This window comes from Pseudophryne corroboree, chromosome 5, assembly GCF_028390025.1.
Source record: "Pseudophryne corroboree isolate aPseCor3 chromosome 5, aPseCor3.hap2, whole genome shotgun sequence".
NCBI classification, from domain to species: domain Eukaryota; kingdom Metazoa; phylum Chordata; class Amphibia; order Anura; family Myobatrachidae; genus Pseudophryne; species Pseudophryne corroboree.
The window spans coordinates 444984561-445006817 of NC_086448.1; the positions used below are offsets into that span (position 1 = coordinate 444984561).

At 47.7% G+C, this 22257-nt stretch overlaps 1 protein-coding gene across 6 annotated transcripts in view; it reads right to left on the bottom strand.

The window, feature by feature from the left end:
* Nucleotides 1–22257, bottom strand: part of LOC134927845 (uncharacterized) — a 491244-nt gene that overhangs the window by 431403 nt on the left and 37584 nt on the right. For all 6 annotated transcript variants that reach the window (XM_063922906.1, XM_063922905.1, XM_063922901.1 and 3 more), the window contains exon 2: nt 8607–8678. Coding sequence is in view for 5 of the 6 variants with exons in the window: in XM_063922905.1 (XP_063778975.1) it covers nt 8607–8672 (66 nt within the window). In the remaining variant the exon portion in view is untranslated. The remainder of the gene's footprint in view (nt 1–8606; nt 8679–22257) is intronic.

A 22257-nucleotide genomic window follows, 5' to 3' on the forward strand; every position in this document is an offset into this window, starting at 1 on the left:
TGACTGCCGTGTGTGAGGTGTGTGGGAGCAATGGTGCACAGCTGCACTGCTGTGCGTTACCTCAGTGAAGATCATGAAGTCTTCTGCCGCCTCTGAAGTCTTCTTTTCATCTAATACTCACCCGGCTTCTATCTTCCGGCTCTGTGAGGAGGACGGCGGCGCGGCTCCGGGACGAACTCCAGGGTGAGACCTGTGTTCTGACTCACTCTGGAGCTAATGGTGTAAAGTTGCCTAAGAAGCAGAGCCTTGAAACTCACAGAAGTCGGTCTGCTTCTCTCTCCTCAGTCCCTCGATGCAGGGAGTCTGTTGCCAGCAGGCTCCCTGAAAATAAAAAACCTAACAAATATACTTTGTCAGAAAGCTCAGGAGAGCTCTCTGAAAAGCACCCAGTCTCCACTGGGCACAGTATCAAACTGAGGTCTGGAGGAGGGCCATAGAGGGAGGAGCCAGTGCACACCAGATCTAAAGTGCCCGTGTCTCATGCGGAGCCCGTCTATCCCCATGGTCCTTACGGAGTCCCCAGCATCCTCTAGGACGTAAGAGAAAAAATCTCTTAGGGATCTGAAACTTTTTATCAGGGTTTACCCCCATTTCTTCAAACAGGGCATTTAATTCCTTTGAAGCGGGGAAGGTAGCCAAGGATTTCTTTTAAGTATTAAAATAAGACACTTCGTCAACCTCATCCGTCTTGCAGGAATATGTAGGACAGTTCTGATAGCCTCAATGAGGGCCTGTATTCCCTGTGACAGGACAGCATCCCCCCCCCCCCCCCCACACACACTCTTACCCACTTCACCCTCCTCAGGATCTGTTGTATCAGGATCCATATCACCACGCATGATTTGGGCCAGAGTACGTTTTTGTGGGCAAATAGCGAAAGCTTGGAGTGCAGGCATGGGAGCTGAATCTCTATGTATCAGGTCATCCATAGACTGCCTCAAGACCCACCCCCTCCCCCCACTAAGACCCCCGGGTACCGCTGAGGAGACTTGGGGTCTTGTCAGAGGAGCTGCGCCTCCCTTGTAATGCTGCTGTGTCTGAGCTGCAGAGGGAAATGGCGCTGGAGAGCCGCTGGATCCGCTCAGTGGGAAGCCCCGACCACTAAAATGGCACGTGGCTTTCCGCACTTTATAACATTTATACTGGCCCTGAGGATTTTGTAGTTTGTGCTAACCAACTGTAGAGACACCTGTTAGCAAGTGTGGCCAGTGTGGGTAGGATGGATGGCTCAGCGCAACCCTCACAGAGGGACCCCGCCGCAGCTGTGTCCTGTCTGAGTGTCCCTGGAGCGCAGCCTGCACTCAGAGCTGCACTCCTACCCTAGTGCCGCCATTCCCACCAGCGACCCGCCAACCAGGGATGCTGGCGCTGTAATCACCACTCTTCAAACTTCAGGCTCTGTTAGGGGGGGCGCCTTGCTGCACCATGGTGTGGCTTGCAAATAGCTCCCTAAGGAGCTCACTGTCCTGCCAGCAGAGAAACAGAACCATTAACTCTCTAGGAAGTTGGGTCGTTCTCCCCCCTAAGTCCCACAAAGCAGTCAGGCTGTTGCCTAAACAGACCTGACTGAAAATAACAAACATTAAAAATAAAAGTAGAAAACTCTTCAGGAGCTCTCCAAAGCGTGACCAGCTCCTTCGGGCACATTTTCTAAACTGAGTCTGGTAGGAGGGGCATAGAGGGAGGAGACAGCCCACACTATTGATTTCTTAATAATCCATCCAGCTGCAAACAGAGCCTTTCTTGAGTTCATTTAGTAGGTGAAGTTAATTCTATTAAAAGGTACCATAATTTATGTGACACAAATTGCAGTTTACATATAAGGGTGTCATAGGGCCAGATTCAAATGTCCGCCTCCCCCTCCGGCCCCATTATTCTAATCTTACTGCCGACAGGCGCAACAAGTTCATTTCAGCTCGCTACCTCTGGAGGTAGCGAGCTGAAATGCGCGTAAAAGAGACCCATTTGGGTGCCCAAATGGGTCTCTTCACGATCACGCCCATTAGTTTGGTCGGGACTCGGTGCTTTGTGTGCCTATACCTGTCTGTACTGAGCATGATCAGCGCGATAATGGGGGTCCTTTGATTATCGCTCTTCTATCTCCCGTCACTATAGAGGGGAGATAGGGGGCGCGTGAACATTTGAATCCCCCCCCAACACTGCCTTGTCATAATTTATACTTAAGTGACAAACTTACTTTTTGTAGAGACTAATTTTGCTTACAACCCAGTACAACTGCAGTGAGAGTCTGTATACTGCAGCTTCCACTTTTGTACTAGCAGGGACCAACAACAGGCCAGTATTATTGTCGAATTTTCATGTGCACATGTATGCCTAGCTGCATTGAATAGCTGTGACTAGAAAAGCAACTGTATGAAATGCATATTTGTAATTAAGCCTACACCAGAACTTCACCTGTGGCTCTAGATGCATGGTCAGAGAAGGACCAAAACAAAACTGCTTGTAGCACCAGAACTGTCATACACTTCCATATCATTAGTGAGTGAAATGAGATGGGAGAGGGAAGGAGCAGAAAAAGAAAGGATTACAAACAAACAGAAAATTAATTTCCATTTACAGTTCATTCCTTTTTCTCTTGCGTCCTAGAGGATGCTGGGGACTCCGTAAGGACCATGGGGGATAGACGGGCTCCGCAGGAGACATGGACACTAAAAAGAACTTTAGATATGGGTGTGCACTGGCTCCTCCCTCTATGCCCCTCCTCCAGACCTCAGTTTGATACTGTGCCCAGAGGAGACTGGGTGCATTACAGGGAGCTCTCCTGAGTTTCCTGAAAGAAATAACTTTTGTTAGGTTTTTTTACTTTCAGGGAGCCTGCTGGCAACAGGCTCCCTGCATCGAGGGACTGAGGAGAGAGAAGCAGACCTACTTAAATGCTAGGCTCTGCTTCTTAGGCTACTGGATACCATTAGCTCCAGAGGGAGTCGCAACGCAGGTCTCTCCTAGCTGTTCGTCCCGGAGCCGCGCCGCCGTCCTCCTCACAGAGCCGGAAGATAGAAGCCGGGTGAGTATGAGAAGGTAAGAAGACTTCAGAGGTGGCAGAAGACTTCGGATCTTCACTGAGGCAACGCTGCGCGCCATTGCTCCCACATAACACACACACACGGCAGGCACTGTAAGGGTGTAGGGTGCAGGGCGCAGGGGGGGCGCCCTGGGAAGCAATTTAAACCTCTGGTCTGGCAAAAACAGTACATATACAGGCTCTGTACTGTATATTAGAGATCCCCCGCCAGTTTTTAAACGAAATCAAGCGGGACCGAAGCCCGCCGCTGAGCGGGCGGAGCTTGATCCTAAGCACTCACCAGCGCCATTTTCTCCACAGCACACCGCTGAGAAGCTGGCTCCCCGGACTCTCCCCTGCTGAACACGGTGACAGAGAGTTTTAAAGAAGGGGGGGCACATAATTTGGCGCAGTGATATATTTATATGAAATAAAAGCGCTAACTGGGTATTTTTTTGTCCAGGGCCATTGGCGCCGGGTGTGTGCTGGCATACTCTCTCTCTGTCTCTCCAAAGGGCCTTGTCTCCAGTTAGAGAATTCCCTGAGTGTGTGGGGTGTCGGTACGCGTGTGTCGGCATGTCTGAAGCGGAAGGCTCTTCTAGGGAGGAGGTAGAGCAAATGAGTGTAGTGTCTCAGTCAGCAACGCCGACACCTGACTGGTTGGATATGTGGAATGTTTTAAATGCAAATGTGAATTTATTGCACAAAAGGTTGGACAAAGCTGAGTCCAGGGAATGTACAGGGAGTCTAGCCCTGCCTTTCACTATGTCGCAGGGGCCTTCGGGGTCTCAAAAGCGCCCACTATCAAAATAGTAGACACTGATACCGACACGGATTCTGACTCCAGTGTCAACTACGAAGATGCAAAGTTGCAGCCAAAGTTGGCTAAAAGTATTCATTATATGATTATTGCAATAAAAGGAGGTGTTGCATATCACGGATGAACCCTCTGTCCCTGACACGAGGGTGCGCATGTATAAGGAAAAGAAACCTGAGGTAACCTTTCCCCCATCTCATGAGCTGAACGAATTATTTGAAAAGGCTTGGGAATCTCCAGACAAAAGACTACAGATACCCAAAAGGATTCATATGGCGCATCCTTTCCCGACTAAGGACAAAATACGGTGGGAATACTCACCAAGGGCGGACAAAGCGTTGACACGCTTATCCAAAACGGTAGCGCTGCCATCTCAAGATACGGCAACCCTCAAAGATCCTGCTGATCGCAGGCAGGAGACTACCTTGAAGTCTATTTACACACATACTGGTGGTGCCTTACTCAGACCGGCGATAGCGTCGGCTTGGGTTTGTAGCGCTGTAGCAGCGTGGACAGATACCTTATCTGCTGATTTAGATACGCTGGATAAGGAAACCATTTTATTGACCATGGGTCATATTAAAGATGCTGTCTTATATATGAGAGATGCTCAGAGAGATGTTGGCTTACTGGGTTCCAGAGCCAACGCTATGGCGATTTCTGCTAGACGAGCCCTATGGACCCGACAATGGACGGGTGATGCCGACTCGAAGAGGCATATGGAGGTTTTACCTTACAAGGGTGAGGAATTGTTTAGGGAAGGTCTCACGGACCTAGTTTCCACAGCAACGGCAGGTAAATCAACTTTTTTGCCTTAGGTTTCCTCACAGCCTAAGAAAACGCCACATTATCAGATGCAGTCCTTTCGGTCGCATAAAACCAAGAGTGTGCGGGGATCTTCCTTTCTTGCCAGAGGTAAGGGCAAAGGGAAAAAGCTGCCAACCACAGCTAGTTCCCAGGAGCAGAAGTCTTCCCCGGCCTCTACAAAATCCACTGCATGACGCTGGGGCTCCGCTGAGGGAGTCCGCCCCAGTGGGGGCACGTCTTCTACTTTTCAGCCACGTCTGGGTTCACTCACAGGTGGATCCCTGGGCAATAGAAATTGTTTCCCAGGGTTACAAGCTGGAATTCGAAGCGGTGCCTCCTCGCCGGTTTTTCAAATCGCCCCTACCGGCTTCTCCCCCAGAGAGGGAGATAGTTTTAAATGCAATTCAAAAATTGTGTCTTCAACAAGTGGTGGTCAAAGTCCACCTGCTTCAGCAGGGGATGGGGTATTACTCAACCCTGTTTGTAGTCCCGAAACCGGACGGTTCGGTCAGACCCATTTTGAATTTAAAATCCTTGAACCTATACTTAAAAAGGTTCAAGTTCAAGATGGAATCGCTCAGAGCGGTCATCGCCAGCCTGGAAGGGGGGGATTATATGGTGTCCCTGTACATAAAGGATGCATACCTTCATGTCCCCGTATATCCGCCTAATCAGGCGTTCCTGAGATTTGCTGTACAGGATTGTCATTACCAATTTCAGACGTTGCCGTTTGGGCTTTCCACGGCCCCGAGGATTTTCACCAAGGTAATGGCGGAAATGATGGTGCTCCTGCGCAAGCAGGGTGTCACAATTATCCCGTACTTGGACGACCTCCTAATAAAAGCGAGATCGAGAGAACAGTTGCTGAACAGCGTATCACTCTCCCTGAGGGTGTTGCAACAGCACGGCTGGATTCTCAATATCACGAAGTCACAGTTGATTCCAACGACTCGTTTGCCTTTCTTAGGCATGATTCTGGATACAGACCAGAAGAGGGTTTATCTTCCAATGGAAAAAGCCCAAGAACTCATGAATTTGGTCAGAGACCTATTGAAGCCAAAGAGGGTGTCGGTGCATCACTGCACTCGAGTTCTGGGAAAGATGGTGGCGTCTTACGAGGCCATTCCATTCGGCAGGTTCCATGCGAGAACTTTTCAATGGGACCTTCTGGACAAGTGGTCCGGGTCACATCTACAGATTCATCAGATGATCACCCTGTCCCCGAGGGCCAGGGTATCTCTCCTGTGGTAGCTGCAGAGTGCTCACCTTCTGGAGTGTCGCAGGTTCGGCATTCAGGACTGGGTTCTGGTAACCACGGACGCGAGCCTCCGGTGTTGGGGAGCAGTCACACAGGGAAGAAACTTCCAAGGTCTCTGGTCGTGCCAGGAGGCTTGTCGTCACATCAACGTACTGGAGTTGAGGGCCATATACAACGCCCTTCGTCAAGCGGAGAATTTGCTTCGCGACCTACCGGTTCTGATTCAGTCAGACAACATCACCGCAGTGGGGCATGTAAACCGCCAAGGCGGAACAAAGAGCAGAGTGGCAATGGCAGAAGCCACCAGGATTTTTTGCTGGGCGGAAAATCATGTAAGCGCTCTGACAGCAGTCTTCATTCCGGGAGTGGACAACTGGGAAGCAGACTTCCTCAGCAGACACGATCTACATCCAGGGGAGTGGGGACTTCATCAGGAAGTCTTCGCAGAGATTGCAAGTCAGTGGGGACTGCCTCAGATAGACATGATGGCGTCACGCCTCAACAAGAAACTACCGAAGTATTGCGCCAGGTCAAGGTACCCTCAGGCAGTGGCGGTGGACGCCCTGGTGACACCATGGGTGTTTCAGTCGGTCTATGTGTTCCCTCCTCTTCCGCTCATCTCAAAGATATTAAGAATCAGAAGACGAAGAGGAATACAGACAATTCTCATTGTTCCAGATTGGCCGCGAAGGGCCTGGTATCCGGATCTGCAGGAAATCCTCAAAGAAGATCCGTGGCCTCTTCCTCTAAGACAGGACCTGTTACAACAGACTTACCGCAGCTGCGTTTGACGGCATGGCTGTTGAACGCCGCATCCTAGCAGATAAGGGTATTCCGGATGAGGTCATTCCTACTCTGATAAAGGCTAGGAAGGACGTAACAGCAAAACATTATCACCGTATATGGCGAAAGTATGTATCTTGGTGCGAGTCCAGGAATGTTCCTCCGGAAGAATTCCATCTGGGCCGTTTCCTTCACTTCCTACAGACTGGAGTGAATTTGGGTCTAAAATTAGGCTCCATTAAGGTTCAGATTTCGGCCCTATCCATTTTCTTTCAGAAGGAATTGGCTTCTCTCCCAGAAGTCCAGACTTTTGTGAAGGGAGTACTGCATATCCAGCCTCCTTTTGTACCTCCAGTGGCACCCTGAGACCTTAACGTGGTGTTGCGGTTCCTCAAGTCTCACTGGCTTGAACCACTTAAAACGGTGGAATTAAAATATCTCACTTGGAAAGTGGTCATGTTGTTGGCCTTGGCGTCGGCAAGGCGAGTGTCGGAGTTGGCGGCTTTATCTCACAAAAGCCCCTATCTGATTTTCCATGTGGATAGAGCGGCGTTGCGGACTCGTCCTCAATTTTTGCCCAAGGTGGTTTCCTCTTTTCATATGAACCAACCTATTGTGGTGCCTGTGGCTATACGGGACTTGGAGGATTCCGAGTCCCTTGATGTGGTCAGGGCATTGAAAATTTATGTGGCCAGAACGGCTCGGGTTAGGAAAACAGAGGTACTGTTTGTCCTGTATGCAGCCAACAAGGTTGGCGCTCCTGCTTCGAAACAGACTATTGCTCATTGGATCTGTAACACGATTCAGCAGGCTCATTCTTCGGCTGGATTACCGTTACCAAATTCTGTAAAGGCCTATTCCACTAGGAAGGTGGGCTCTTCTTGGGCGGCTGCCCAAGGTGTCTCGGCATTACAGCTGTGCCGAGCTGCTACTTGGTCGGGTTCAAACACCTTTGCGAAGTTCAACAAGTTTGATACCCTAGCTGAGGAGGACCTCATGTTTGCTCAATCGGTGCTGCAGAGTCATCCGCACTCTCCCGCCCATTTGGAGCTTTGTATACCAAAGCTCCAAATGGGCGGGAGAGTGCGGATGGTCCTTACGGAGTCCCCAGCATCCTCTAGGACGTAAGAGAAAATAAGATTTTAAACCTACCGGTAAATCTTTTTCTCCTAGTCCGTAGAGGATGCTGGGCGACCATACTTAAGGGTTATATTACAGTTTTGATCAGTCTCAGACTGATACTGTTTTGTTTTATACTGTTGACTGGTTTGTATATTCCATGTTATACGGTGTAATTGGTGTGGCTGGTATGAATCTTGCCCTTAGATTAACAAAAATCCTTTCCTCGTACTGTCCGTCTTCTCTGGGCACAGTTTCTCTAACTGAGGTCTGGAGGAGGGGCATAGAGGGAGGAGCCAGTGCACACCCATATCTAAAGTTCTTTTTAGTGCCCATGTCTCCTGCGGAGACCGTCTATCCCCCATGGTCCTTACGGAGTACCCAGCATCCTCTACGGACTAGGAGAAAAATATTTACCGGTAGGTTTAAAATCTTATTTTTTCTTTGGATTATTTTGAACACAAAAAATAAATGAATTTCAATCTGAACACAGGACAAAAAAAAAAAAACAAAACATATTGTTAATCCATACAGCTAGATTGATAACAGAAGATTAAGCACACAAATGCAAATGTTGATCTGTCAGGAAAAAAAAAATCAAACACACATACATTCTTGTATTAAGATGTATATATTCAGATGTAGCAGACGACACATTCACATCTCTCCCGGGTACACTGCAAGTGAGGCGGGCAGCAGTCTCCAGCCCCCTGACACCCCAAGGAGAGGCACAAACAGCAATAAAAATGAATCATTCAAATAGGGTATAGCACTGCATTAAACACTGAACTTTGCCTTACCTTACAAAAGTATGCTCTCTTAATTGAATGGGATGGGTCTTCTCCGGTACAACTCATTTTAAACATTCAATCCTATTGCACAAAATAGAATAATAGTAACTGAAAATTCAACAACATGAAAAAGGTGATCAAAAGGCACTCATATCATCCCAAACATGTCTGGATTAACCACTGATTTTATGAGACAGCAGTAAACCACAGATCATGCAACAAATTAATATCACAAGTAGCTTTGCATGCAATACAGTCCTTTTACTGGCTAATATTTTCAAAAAATGTCCCCAAAATTGTTTTTTTATCATAGTGTTATGTAAATAATCACTATTTAAACCTGATTCAGTGTAATTTCTATTAACAACTATGAAGTACAGTACACCATAAACTAAAGAGAGTCACAAGATGCAGTGCTGTATTTAACAAAAACTTAATCCAGCGTTTCCCAAATCCAGTCCTCAGGGACCCCTAAAAAAGTGCATGTTTTACAGATCTCCTCAATATCACACGTGAAATAATTAGCACCAATGTGGATCTTCATAAATGTGCCATCCAGTAATAAATATACCTATGCACCAATTAGGAAATTTGTAAAAGTATATTGTTAGGGGGTCCCCGTGGGTTTACATAAACTAGGTACACACTAAACGACATACTGGCCAATCCTGCGATCCGCTATGGATCGCAATAGCCATCGTATATTGTGTATCCCCAAATTCATTGTTTTAAGAATTGTGTGGTCGCATCTTCCCATCTAATGTGCTGCACATCAGATGAGATGATGTAATGTAGATAATAGACTTTAGACAGGTGCGCAATAAACTAAAGTGCAGCTAAAAAAAAAAAAAAGTATACATCCAAAGAATACTTAACAATATACAATAAAAAGTGAATTACACTGTAAAAAGCGCTTTCCAAGTTCACATGTTAAAAAATCACCTAAAAGTTAGTGTACAGGATATTACTCCTCTTTGGACACAAAAGACAACTGAATAATCCCCATATGTTTGTATAAATTCGGATCAAATCCATGAGTCCAAAATCATGGATAGGTTCTCCTTTCAAAGGATAATCTGCACTATGGGCCCAATTCAGACCTGATCGCTCCTCTGTGAATTTGCAGAGGTTTGCGATCAGATAGTCACTGGCCAGACAGAGTGAATACCCAACCCGTGCAAGCCTGCGTACTCCTTGCGAAAATCTCAGCAATTTTAGTCTTATTCACTTTTCATTACTATATACAATGAGATACGGTTACAATGACCCAGCAATGATATACAGTATTATGCCATCGCATATAATATATTGTTACATCGTATCAGCTAGCCTCTAGATCGCCAGGTCATTCAAGTGTGTACCCAGCTTTAATCCATTCAAAATCTGAGGAATCTTAATAAGCATAAAAATAAATGTACAAATAAAAACAGAAAAAGCAGAAAAGGACAAACAATATTAAAAAGAATTGAATCTTTTTCAGAAATTTGATTCCTCAGGAGAAAAATTTCCAAACAGTGAAAATGATCATAAGCAGCCCTCTCAACTTACATGCAGGCAAAGTAGTACAGTATGCTATCAATTGCTCGAACTACAACTGATGTATTTCTTTGTGCTCACACACGATATCCACAGGGGACTGACATAGCACAGTTGCCAACTTGCGGTTGAGAACAGAGTAGGTGAGAGTCCAGGAGAGACACTCCAACCAGCTATCTACAGAATCTCCTAATCTTTAAAGGCTTTGACTCCGGATGTCAAATTGAGCAGGAGGGTACTAAACAGTAATATTCTTTAAAAGGACATGTTTTCAGTCATCACTACTCAAGAGATTTCTGCAACTTAAGCCCCCCTACACACACCGGTTGATATAGTGAGTGATATGGAAGATATTGTTAATTTTTTGACCGATATATCGGTCATATCATTCAGTGTGGAGCACCAACGATGAACGACGCGCGTCCCCGCACTCATTCATCGTTGGTCTCCCGTCGTTTGAACATGCAGGTCGATATGGACAACTTGCATGTTCGGGAATTGGGCCGGGAGACATGGTGAGGGAAAAAACCTTTCACTCCCCTCGTCACCCGCACCTGCGGCGGGTCGCCCGTATCGCAGGTTGCAGAGTGTGTAGGGCGCTTTAGATATGGAGCTTGACTAAAACCATCTCATTCATTACTTTTATAATTGGAACGCACATGTTTATCCATTAGCTCTCATAATCGAGATCAGTACTGTATGTTGTTCACAACCCGCAGTGCTATGAAGTGAAGAGACGGCAAGATTTACTATGCAAGTTTAAACACTGTTGCAATTAAAGGGGTTTATTCAATTCAGTGCAGAATGAATGTTGCAGGGATTTAGCTCCCGATGCTATTCAATTCAGAGCACTGTTATGTCAGAGAATGTCGGTTCTTCCTGACTAAACAGGGTGTACCCGACTTAATTGCCAGGCGCAATGCTATATCTGGCGCGCTACATCCAGAAAACAGCATCGCGCAAGCACTTTTGTCAGATTTCTGCTCGAGGGGTGCAAGAAGAAATCCTCTCGTCGGGCGTCACATTGCGCTGAATTGAATAGCACCAAGAGCTAATTCCCGGCATTATTCAATCCGCGCTGAATTGAATTGACCACAAAGAGTATTTAATGTGAATTTTTTTTGTCTATTACAGCTTTTATTTGTGTATTTACAGAGATCAGGCTGAGCAAAAACATTTCAGTTTAAAAAAATTGGGGTCCTAATCATTCTGGTTAGTGACAGGTCCTACTTGGTTGCGGCTTTCTTGGTGGATTCCCTGGTTTAGCCTATTGACTGCTGAAATCCATGTATTACCTTTGTCTAGCAGCGGGCTATCATTTTAAATTGTTCTGACTTTTTGCGAGTTCTGTTTACTACATTATATTTTCAGCAGTATTGCCTTTTTCTGTTGTTGTGCACGTTCTCCCTGTATATATTTGCTCTATCAGTCCTTGCTTTGACTCATTTCTTGTTGAATCTGTTATTAGAGGACTTCCATATGGAAAGCAGCTGACATAACGCGCTTCCACCACATGATAGCAGAATTTGTCCCATTATCATTACTCAGAACTGTAAGAGAAGTGCTCTAGTTAGGTGTGGTAGGATATGTTGACAGTCATGTCAACATTCATCTTGTGGACATAAGAATGTCAACATTTAGACAGTAATAAATTGTCAACATGATAGAATGTCAACATAATGTCCCTGGTAGCCCAGCGGCGACTTATAAGCTCCTGACGGCTGCAGCGGCTCCAGAGCAGCTTCTAAGGCCCAGTGGTCATGTGACTGCGACATTCGGGTCGAAGATGTTATTCTCCAGTGTTCCAGTGAGTGTTTCAAAATCCCTATCCCTAATTTTTAACCCATAAGTCTCCTCTAATACAAGCATTCCCAACCTCGGTCCTCAAGGCACACTAACAGTGAATGTTTTAGTATACAGGCTTCAGCACAGATGGTTAAATCAAAATAACTGAAGTACTAATTAAGTCACCTGTGTTCAAGCCTGGATATCACTAAAACCTGGACTGTTAGTGTGCCTTGAGGACCGAGGTTGTGAAAGCCTGCTCCAATGCCTAACCTTAACCCACAGCCTAACTCTAATTAAGACAATAAGAGAATGTCGATATTTGAAATGTCAACATTCCGAGAATGTAAACATCATAATTGTTGACATTGTGGTGTCAACATTATTACTGTTGACATTGTCAACTTTGTGACTACATACCCTCAGTTTCTAGCAAACAGTTTTAGCAACACCCCCAAGTCTGATATTTTGTTCACACCACTCTCAGAGAAGAACATACTAAAAAACTTTCCCAAGCAGAACATACATGCATGGACACCCCCAACAGCAGTGGCATATCTTCCCTCCTTAACAAATTAATCTTAGCCTCGTAAACACCACTTTTATAAATGCACAAATCTGCTTCGGTAACCGATAATAAGAATTTACTTACCGATAATTCTATTTCTCGGAGTCCGTAGTGGATGCTGGGGTTCCTGAAAGGACCATGGGGAATAGCGGCTCCGCAGGAGACAGGGCACAAAAAAGTAAAGCTTTACTAGGTCAGGTGGTGTGCACTGGCTCCTCCCCCTATGACCCTCCTCCAGACTCCAGTTAGGTACTGTGCCCGGACGAGCATACACAATAAGGGAGGCATTTTGAATCCCGGGTAAGACTCATACCAGCCACACCAATCACACCGTACAACTTGTGATCTAAACCCAGTTAACAGTATGACAACAGAAAGGGCCTCTTAAAGATGGCTCCTTAACAATAACCCGAATTAGTTAACAATAACTATGTACAAGTATTGCAGATAATCCGCACTTGGGATGGGCGCCCAGCATCCACTACGGACTCCGAGAAATAGAATTATCGGTAAGTAAATTCTTATTTTCTCTATCGTCCTAAGTGGATGCTGGGGTTCCTGAAAGGACCATGGGGATTATACCAAAGCTCCCAAACGGGCGGGAGAGTGCGGATGACTCTGCAGCACCGAATGAGAGAACTCCAGGTCCTCCTTTGCCAGGGTATCAAATTTGTAAAATTTTACAAACGTGTTCTCCCCCGACCACGTAGCTGCTCGGCAGAGTTGTAATGCCGAGACCCCTCGGGCAGCCGCCCAAGATGAGCCCACCTTCCTTGTGGAGTGGGCTTTTACAGTTTTAGGCTGTGGCAGGCCTGCCACAGAATGTGCAAGTTGAATTGTGTTACAAATCCAACGAGCAATCGACTGCTTTGAAGCAGGTGCGCCCAACCTGTTGGGTGCATACAATATAAACAGCGAGTCAGATTTTCTGACTCCAGCCGTCCTTGCAATGTATATTTTTAAGGCTCTGACAACGTCCAACAACTTGGAGTCCTCCAAGTCGCTAGTGGCCGCAGGCACCACAATAGGTTGGTTCAGATGAAATGCTGATACCACTTTAGGGAGAAAATGCGGACGAGTCCGCAGTTCTGCCCTATCCGAATGGAAGATTAGATAAGGACTTTTATAAGATAAAGCCGCCAATTCAGATACTCTCCTGGCAGAGGCCAGGGCTAGTAACATAGTCACTTTCAATGTGAGATATTTCAAATCCACCTTTTTCAATGGTTCAAACCAATGGGATTTGAGGAAATCTAAAACTACATTTAGATCCCACGGTGCCACCGGAGGCACCACAGGAGGCTGTATATGCAGTACTCCCTTGACAAAAGTCTGGACCTCAGGGACAGAGGCCAATTCTTTTTGGAAGAATATTGACAGGGCCGAAATTTGAACCTTAATGGATCCCAATTTGAGACCCATAGATAATCCTGATTGCAGGAAATGTAGGAAACGACCCAGTTGGAATTCCTCCGTCGGAACCCTCCGATCCTCGCACCACGCTACATATTTTCGCCAAATGCGGTGATAATGTTTCACGGTGACTTCCTTCCGTGCCTTAATCAAGGTAGGAATGACTTCTTCTGGAATGCCTTTCCCTTTTAGGATCTGGCGTTCAACCGCCATGCCGTCAAACGCAGCCGCGGTAAGTCTTGAAAAAGACAGGGACCCTGCTGTAGCAGGTCCCTTCTCAGAGGTAGAGGCCACGGTTCGTCCGTGAGCATCTCTTGAAGTTCCGGATACCAAGTCCTTCTCGGCCAATCCGGAACCACTAGTATTGTTCTTACTCTTCTTTGCCGTATGATCTTCAATACCTTTGGTATGAGCGGCAGAGGAGGAAACACATACACTGACTGGTACACCCAAGGAGTTACCAGTGCGTCCACAGCTATTGCCTGTGGATCTCTTGACCTGGCGCAATATTTGTCCAGTTTCTTGTTGAGGCGAGACGCCATCATGTCTACAATTGGTCTTTCCCAACGGTCTATTAACATGTTGAAGACTTCTGGATGTAGACCCCACTCTCCCGGATGAAGATCGTGTCTGCTGAGGAAGTCTGCTTCCCAGTTGTCCACGCCCGGGATGAACACTGCTGACAGTGCTATCACGTGATTCTCCGCCCAGCGAAGAATCTTGGCAGCTTCTGCCATTGCACTCCTGCTTCTTGTGCCGCCCTGCCTGTTTACATGGGCGACCGCCGTGATGTTGTCCGACTGAATCAACACCGGCTTTCCTTGCAGGAGAAGTTCCGCCTGGCTTAGAGCATTGTAGATTGCTCTTAGTTCCAGAATGTTTATGTGAAGAGACTTTTCCAGACTCGTCCATACTCCCTGGAAGTTTCTTCCTTGTGTGACTGCTCCCCAGCCTCTCAGGCTGGCGTCCGTGGTCACCAGGATCCAATCCTGAATGCCGAATCTGCGGCCTTCTAATAGGTGAGCCTTCTGCAACCACCACAGAAGTGACACCCTTGTCTTTGGTGACAGGGTTATTCGCAGGTGCATCTGCAGATGCGACCCTGACCATTTGTCCAACAGATCCCTTTGGAATATTCTTGCATGGAATCTGCCGAATGGAATTGCTTCGTAAGAAGCCACCATTTTTCCCAGGACTCTTGTGCATTGATGTACTGACACTTTTCCTGGTTTTAGGAGGTTCCTGACCAGATCGGATAACTCCTTGGCTTTTTCCTCTGGAAGGAAAACCTTTTTCTGAACCGTGTCCAGAATCATTCCTAGGAACAGCAGACGAGTTGTCGGGATTAAATGGGATTTTGGAATATTCAGAATCCACCCGTGTTGTCTTAGCACCTCTTGAGATAGTGCTAAAGCTGTCTCCAGCTGTTCTCTGGACCTTGCCCTTATTAGGAGATCGTCCAAGTATGGGATAACTAATACGCCTTTTCTTCGAAGAAGAATCATCATCTCGGCCATTACCTTGGTAAAGACCCGAGGCGCCGTGGACAATCCGAACGGCAGCGTCTGAAACTGATAGTGACAGTTTTGAACAATGAACCTGAGGTACCCCTGGTGTGCGGGGTAAATCGGAACGTGTAGATACGCATCCTTGATGTCCAAGGATACCATAAAGTCCCCTTCTTCCAGGTTCGCTATCACTGCTCTGAGTGACTCCATCTTGAACTTGAACTTTTTTATGTAGAGGTTCAAGGACTTCAGATTTAGAATAGGCCTTACCGAGCCATCCGGCTTCGGTACCACAAATAGAGTGGAATAATACCCCTTTCCTTGTTGTAATAGGGGTACTTTGACTATCACCTGCTGAGCGTACAGCTTGTGAATGGCTTCCAACACCCTCTCCCTTTCGGAAGAGACGGTTGGTAAGGCAGACTTCAGGAAACGATGAGGAGGATCCGTCTCTAATTCCAACCTGTACCCCTGAGATATTATCTGCAGGATCCAGGGGTCTACCTGCGAGTGAGCCCACTGCGCGCTGTAATTTTTGAGACGGCCCCCCACTGTCCCCGAGTCCGCTTGAGAGGCCCCAGCGTCATGCTGAGGTTTTTGCAGGAGCCGGGGAGGGCTTCTGTTCCTGGGCAGGAGCTGCCTGTTGGTGTCTCTTCCCTCTTCCTCTGCCTCGTGGCAGGTACGACAAGCCCTTTGCTCTCTTATTTTTGTAGGAGCGAAAAGGCTGCGGTTGAAAGGTCGGTGCCTTTCTCTGTTGGGGAGTGACTTGAGGTAAAAAAGTGGATTTCCCGGCAGTAGCCGTGGCCACCAAGTCTGATAGACCAACTCCAAATAACTCCTCCCCTTTATACGGCAAAACCTCCATGTGACGTTTTGAATCCGCATCGCCTGTCCACTGTCGTGTCCATAAGGCTCTTCTGGCTGAAATGGACATAGCACTCACCCGAGATGCCAGTGTGCAAATATCCCTCTGTGCATCACGCATATAGATAAATGCATCCTTTATTTGTTCTAACGACAGTAAAACATTGTCCCTATCTAGGGTATCAATATTTTCAATCAGGGATTCTGACCAAACTACTCCAGCACTGCACATCCAGGCAGTTGCTATAGCTGGTCGTAGTATAACACCTGCATGTGTGTATATATTCTTTTGAATAACTTCCATCTTTCTATCTGATGGATCCTTAAGTGCGGCCGTCTCAGGAGAGGGTAACGCCACTTGTTTGGATAAGCGTGTGAGCGCCTTGTCCACCTTAGGGGGTGTTTCCCAGCGCGCCCTAACCTCTGGCGGGAAAGGGTATAATGCCAATAACTTTTTTGAAATTATCAACTTTTTATCAGGAGCAACCCACGCTTCATCACACACGTCATTTAATTCTTCTGATTCAGGAAAAACTGTTTGTAGTTTTTTCACACCATACATAATACCCTGTTTTACGGTATCTGTAGTATCAGCTAAATGTAACGTCTCCTTCATTGCCAAAATCATATAACGTGTGGCCCTACTGGAAAATACGTTTGAATTTCTACCGTCGTCACTGGAATCAGTGCCCGTGTCTGGGTCTGTGTCGACCGACTGAGGCAAAGGGCGTTTTACAGCCCCTGACGGTGTTTGAGGCGCCTGGACAGGCATTAATTGATTGTCCGGCCGCCTCATGTCCTCAACTGACTGTTTAAGGGAAGATAAACCATCACGTAATTCCACAAATAAAGGCATCCATTCTGGTGTCGACCCCCTGGGGGGTGACATCTGCATATTTGGCAATTGCTCCGCCTCCACACCAATATCGTCCTCATACATGTCGACACCACGTACCGACACACACCGCAAACTCACAGGGAATGCTCTAATGAAGACAGGACCCACTAGCCCTTTTGGGGAGACAGAGGGAGAGTCTGCCAGCACACACCACAAAGCGCTATATATACAAGGGATATCCTTATATTAAGTGCTCCCTTATAGCTGCTTTAATATATATATATATAGCCATTAATGTGCCCCCCCTCTCTGTTTTACCCTGTTTCTGTAGTGCAGTGCAGGGGAGAGACCTGGGAGCCGTTCTGACCAGCGGAGCTGTGACAGAAAATGGCGCCGTGTGCTGAGGAGATAGGCCCCGCCCCTTTTTCGGCGGGTTCTTCTCCCGCTATTTTTCCAGTCAGGCAGGGGTTAAATATCTCCATATAGCCCCTATGGGCTATATGTGAGGTATTTTTAGCCTTGTATAAGGTTTATATTTGCCTCTCAGAGCGCCCCCCCCCAGCGCTCTGCACCCTCAGTGACTGCCCAGTGAAGTGTGCTGAGAGGAAAATGGCGCACAGCTGCAGTGCTGTGCGCTACCTTATGAAGACTGAGGAGTCTTCAGCCGCCGGTTTCCGGACCTCTTCACGCTTCAGCATCTGCAAGGGGGTCGGCGGCGCGGCTCCGGGACCGGACTCCACGGCTGGGCCTGTGTTCGATCCCTCTGGAGCTAATGGTGTCCAGTAGCCAAGCAGCAAATCCACTCTGCATGCAGGTGAGTTTACTACTTTCCCCCTAAGTCCCACGTTGCAGTGATCCTGTTGCCAGCAGGACTCACTGTAAAGAAAAAAACCTAAACTAAACTTTCTCTAAGCAGCTCTTTAGGAGAGCCACCTAGATTGCACCCTTCTCGTTCGGGCACAAAATCTAACTGGAGTCTGGAGGAGGGTCATAGGGGGAGGAGCCAGTGCACACCACCTGACCTAGTAAAGCTTTACTTTTTTGTGCCCTGTCTCCTGCGGAGCCGCTATTCCCCATGGTCCTTTCAGGAACCCCAGCATCCACTTAGGACGATAGAGAAAACAGGATTACTCTAGGACACAGGTTCTCAAACTCGGTCCTCAGGACCCCACACAGTGCATGTTTTGCAGGTCTCCTCAAAGAATCACAAGTGAAATAATAACTCCACCTATGGACCTTTTAAAATGTGTCAGTGAGTAATTAATACACCTGTGCACTTGCTGGGTTACCTACAAAACATGCACTGTATGGGGGACCTGAGGACCGAGTTTGAGAACCACTGCTCTAGGGCACAGGTTCTCAAACTTAGTCCTCATTACCCCACACAGTGCATGTTTTGCAGGTCTCCTCACAGAATCACAAGTGAAATAATTAACTCAACCTGCGAACCTTTTAGAATGTGTGAGTAATTAAGACACCTGTGCACCTGCTGGGTTACCTGCAAAAACGAGTTTTATGGTAAGAACTTACCCTTGTTAAAACTTTCTGCGAGGTACACTGGGCTCCACAAGTCTGGACAATGGGGTGTAGAGTAGGATCTTGATCCGAAGCACCAAGAGGCTCAAAGCTTTGACTGTTCCCAGAATGCACAGCTCCGCCTCCTATATCACCCCGCCTCCCAGCACAGGAGCTCAGTTTAGTTAACCAGCCCAATAAAGTAGCAGGAAAAGAGACGACAACGGTTAGTAGCCACATACACCACACTCTCACGACAAGAGCAGTGTCAGCGGTTAATGCCATATCAACCCAAAGAAGCTAAGTGCGTCAGGGTGGGCGCCTTGTGGAGCCCAGTGTACCTCGCAGAAAGAGTTTTAACAAGAGTAAGTTCTTACCATAAAACTCGTTTTCTGCTGCGGGGTACACTGGGCTCCACAAGTCTGGACAATGGGGATGTCCTAAAGCAGTTCCTTATGGGAGGGGGACGCACTGTAGTGGGCACAAGAACCCGGCGTCCAAAGGAAGCATCCTGGGAAGCGGCAGTATCGAAGGCATAGAACCTTATGTATGAACGTGTTCCCGGAGAACCACGCAGCCGCCTTGCACAATTGACCAAGGGTCGCACCACGTTGGGCCGCCCAAGAAGGTCCAACAGACCGAGTAGAATGGGCCGTAATGTGAACAGGAGCTGACAGACCAGCCTTCACATAAGCATGCGCAATCACCATTCTAATCCACCTGGCCAGGGTCTGCTGTGAGCAGGCCAGCCACGTTTGTGAAATCCAAACAAAACAAAGAGAGAATCAGACTTTCGAATAGAAGCAGTTCTCTTCACATAGATACGGGAGAGCCCGTACCACATCCAAAGACCGCTTTTTGGGAGACAAATCAGGAGAGACAAAAGCTGGAACCACAATCTCCTGATTAAGGTGGAACGAAGAAATCACCTTAGGTAAATATCCGGGACGAGTCCTAAGAACTAAGGTCACGGTGAAAAATCAGATATGGGGAACTACAAAACAAGGCACCCAAATCCGACACTCTACTAGCAGAGGCAATAGCCAGCAAGAACACCACCTTAAGGGAAAGCCACATAAGGTCAGCTGAACCAAGAGGTTCAAATGGAGGCTCCTGCAACGCCTCCAAAACCACGACAAGTCCCAAGGAGCCACAGGCGGGACATAGGGAGGTTGGATACGCAACACACCCTGAGTGAAAGTATGAACATCAGGTAAAGTCGCAATTTTTCTCTGAAACCACACCGACAAGGCAGAAATATGAACCTTGAGGGAGAACAGACGCAGGCCTAAATCTAGGCCCTGCTGTAGAAAAGCCAAAAAAGTTTGGCTGTACTAAACTTGGAAGCGTCATAATGGTTAGATGCGCACCAAACAAAGTAGGAATGCCAGACCCGATGGTAAATCCGAGCAGAGGCCGGTTTCCGGGCCCGCAACATAGTTTTAATGACCTCTTCAGAAAAACCCTTAGCTCTTAAGACGGAAGCTTCAAGAGCCACGCCGTCAAAGACAGCCGGGCTAGGTCCTGGTAGACACAGGGGCCCTGAACGAGGAGGTCTGGGCGTTGTGGAAATAGAAGTGGACGCTCTGACGATAGGCCTTGCAGGTCTGAGAACCAGTGCCGTCTGGGCCACGCCAGAGCTATGAGAAGCAGATTTCCTTTTTCTTGCTTGAACTTCCGAAATTACCCTGGGCAGGTGCGACACCGGAGGGAACACGTATGGCAGCCGAAACCTCCACGGCACTGCCAGCGCATCCACGAATGCTGCTTGAGGATCCCTTGTCCTTGCTCCGAAGACCGGAACCTTGTGATTGTGTCGAGACGCCATCAGATCCACATCTGGAAGACCCCACCTTTCCACGAGGAGTTGAAACACTTCTGGGTGGAGACTCGCTTCCCAATTCAGGACTCCCGAAATGAATATTGCCGATATTGCCGGTAGATGGCGTTCTGCCCAACGTAGAATCCGTGAGGCTTCCTTCATTGCCAAACGGCTTCGAGTGCCGCCTTGATGATTTATGTAAGCCACTGTGGTGGCTTTGTCCGACTGTACTTGAACAGGACGGTTCTGAATCAAATGCTGGGCTAGGTTCAACGCATTGAAGACCGCCCGCAATTCCAGAATGTTGATCGAGAGGAGAGATTCCTCCTTGGTCCACCGACCCTGAAGGGAGTGTTGCTCCAGCACCGCGCCCCAACATCTTAGACTGGCATCTGTCGTCAACAGGACCCAGTTGGATATCCAGAAGGGTCGGCCTCTGCACAACTGTCGGTCCTGGAGCCACCAGAGAAGCGACAGACGGACGTCCGGAGTCAAAGAGATCATTTGAGACCTGATCCGGTGAGGCAGGCCGTCCCAATCAGCTTCTGGAGGAGGCGAGAATGGAATCGAGCATACTCCACCATGTCGAATGCTGATACCATGAGGCCCAGCACCTGCATTGCCGAATGTATCAACACTTGCGGACGAGAAAGGAAGCAACGAATCCTGTCCTGAAGTTTCAGGACTTTCTCCTGAGACAAGAACAACCTCTGGTTGTGAGTGTCCAACAGCGCTCCCAGATGCACCATGCTCTGAGCAGGGACCAGGGAGGATTTCTTCCAGTTGATGAGCCACCCGTGGGCTTGTAGAAACCGGACCGTCATATCCAGATGACGCAGGAGAAGATCTGGGGAATTTGCCAGGATTAACAAGTCATCCAGATACGGCAGTATCCTGACCCCTTGACGGCGGAGTACCACAGTCATCGCCGCCATAACTTTGGTGAAGACTCGCGGAGCAGTTGTTAAACCAAAAGGTAACGCCCGAAACTGGTAATGGAGGTTGCCAATAGCGAACCTCAGGTATTGTTGATGTGACACTGCTATAGGAATATGCAGGTAAGCATATCCTGTATGTCCAGGGAGACCATGTAGTCCCCAGGTTCCAAGGCCAGAACTATAGAGCGAAGGGTTTCCATACGGAACTTGGAAACCTTCACAAACTTGTTCAGTGCCTTGAGGTCGAGAATGGGCCGGGAGGACCCATTCGGTTTCGGGACTAAAAACAGCGGAGAATAGTACCCCCGGCCCCTCTGAGCAAGAGGCACCTGTACTACGACTCCTGTATCCAGGAGGGTCTGTACCACCGAATGCAGAGTGTTTGCCTTTGTCTGGTCCAACGGGACGTCTGTCTGGCAAAATCGATGAGGGGGTCGGTTATTGAAGGCTATGGCGTAACCTCGAGTGACGACTTCCCGTACCCAGGCATCTGAAGTGGTCTTCAACCATTCCGGGGTATACCCTAAAAGCCGGCCCCCCACCCTGGGATCCCCCAGGGGGAGGCCCGCCCCGTCATGCGGCAGGCTTATCGGTCTTGGCTGCAGGCTGATGGGCTTCTTTTGGGCTTCGGCTTACCAGGTTTGGAAGTGCGGGCCTGCTTATGGTACGTCATCCACATAAAAATGCAATACATGAACTAGCCTAAGAATAAACAATTGATATTATATAAATGTAAACGAGACTGCCATATCTCCTGAACAAATATGAATAAAAAACCTTTAATAAACCCTAGTTAGGGCTGCATTAATGCTTCATGAAAATCAGCCGTGCGTCCACGAGCTGAAATGATTATAAAAAGGAGACTGATAAAAA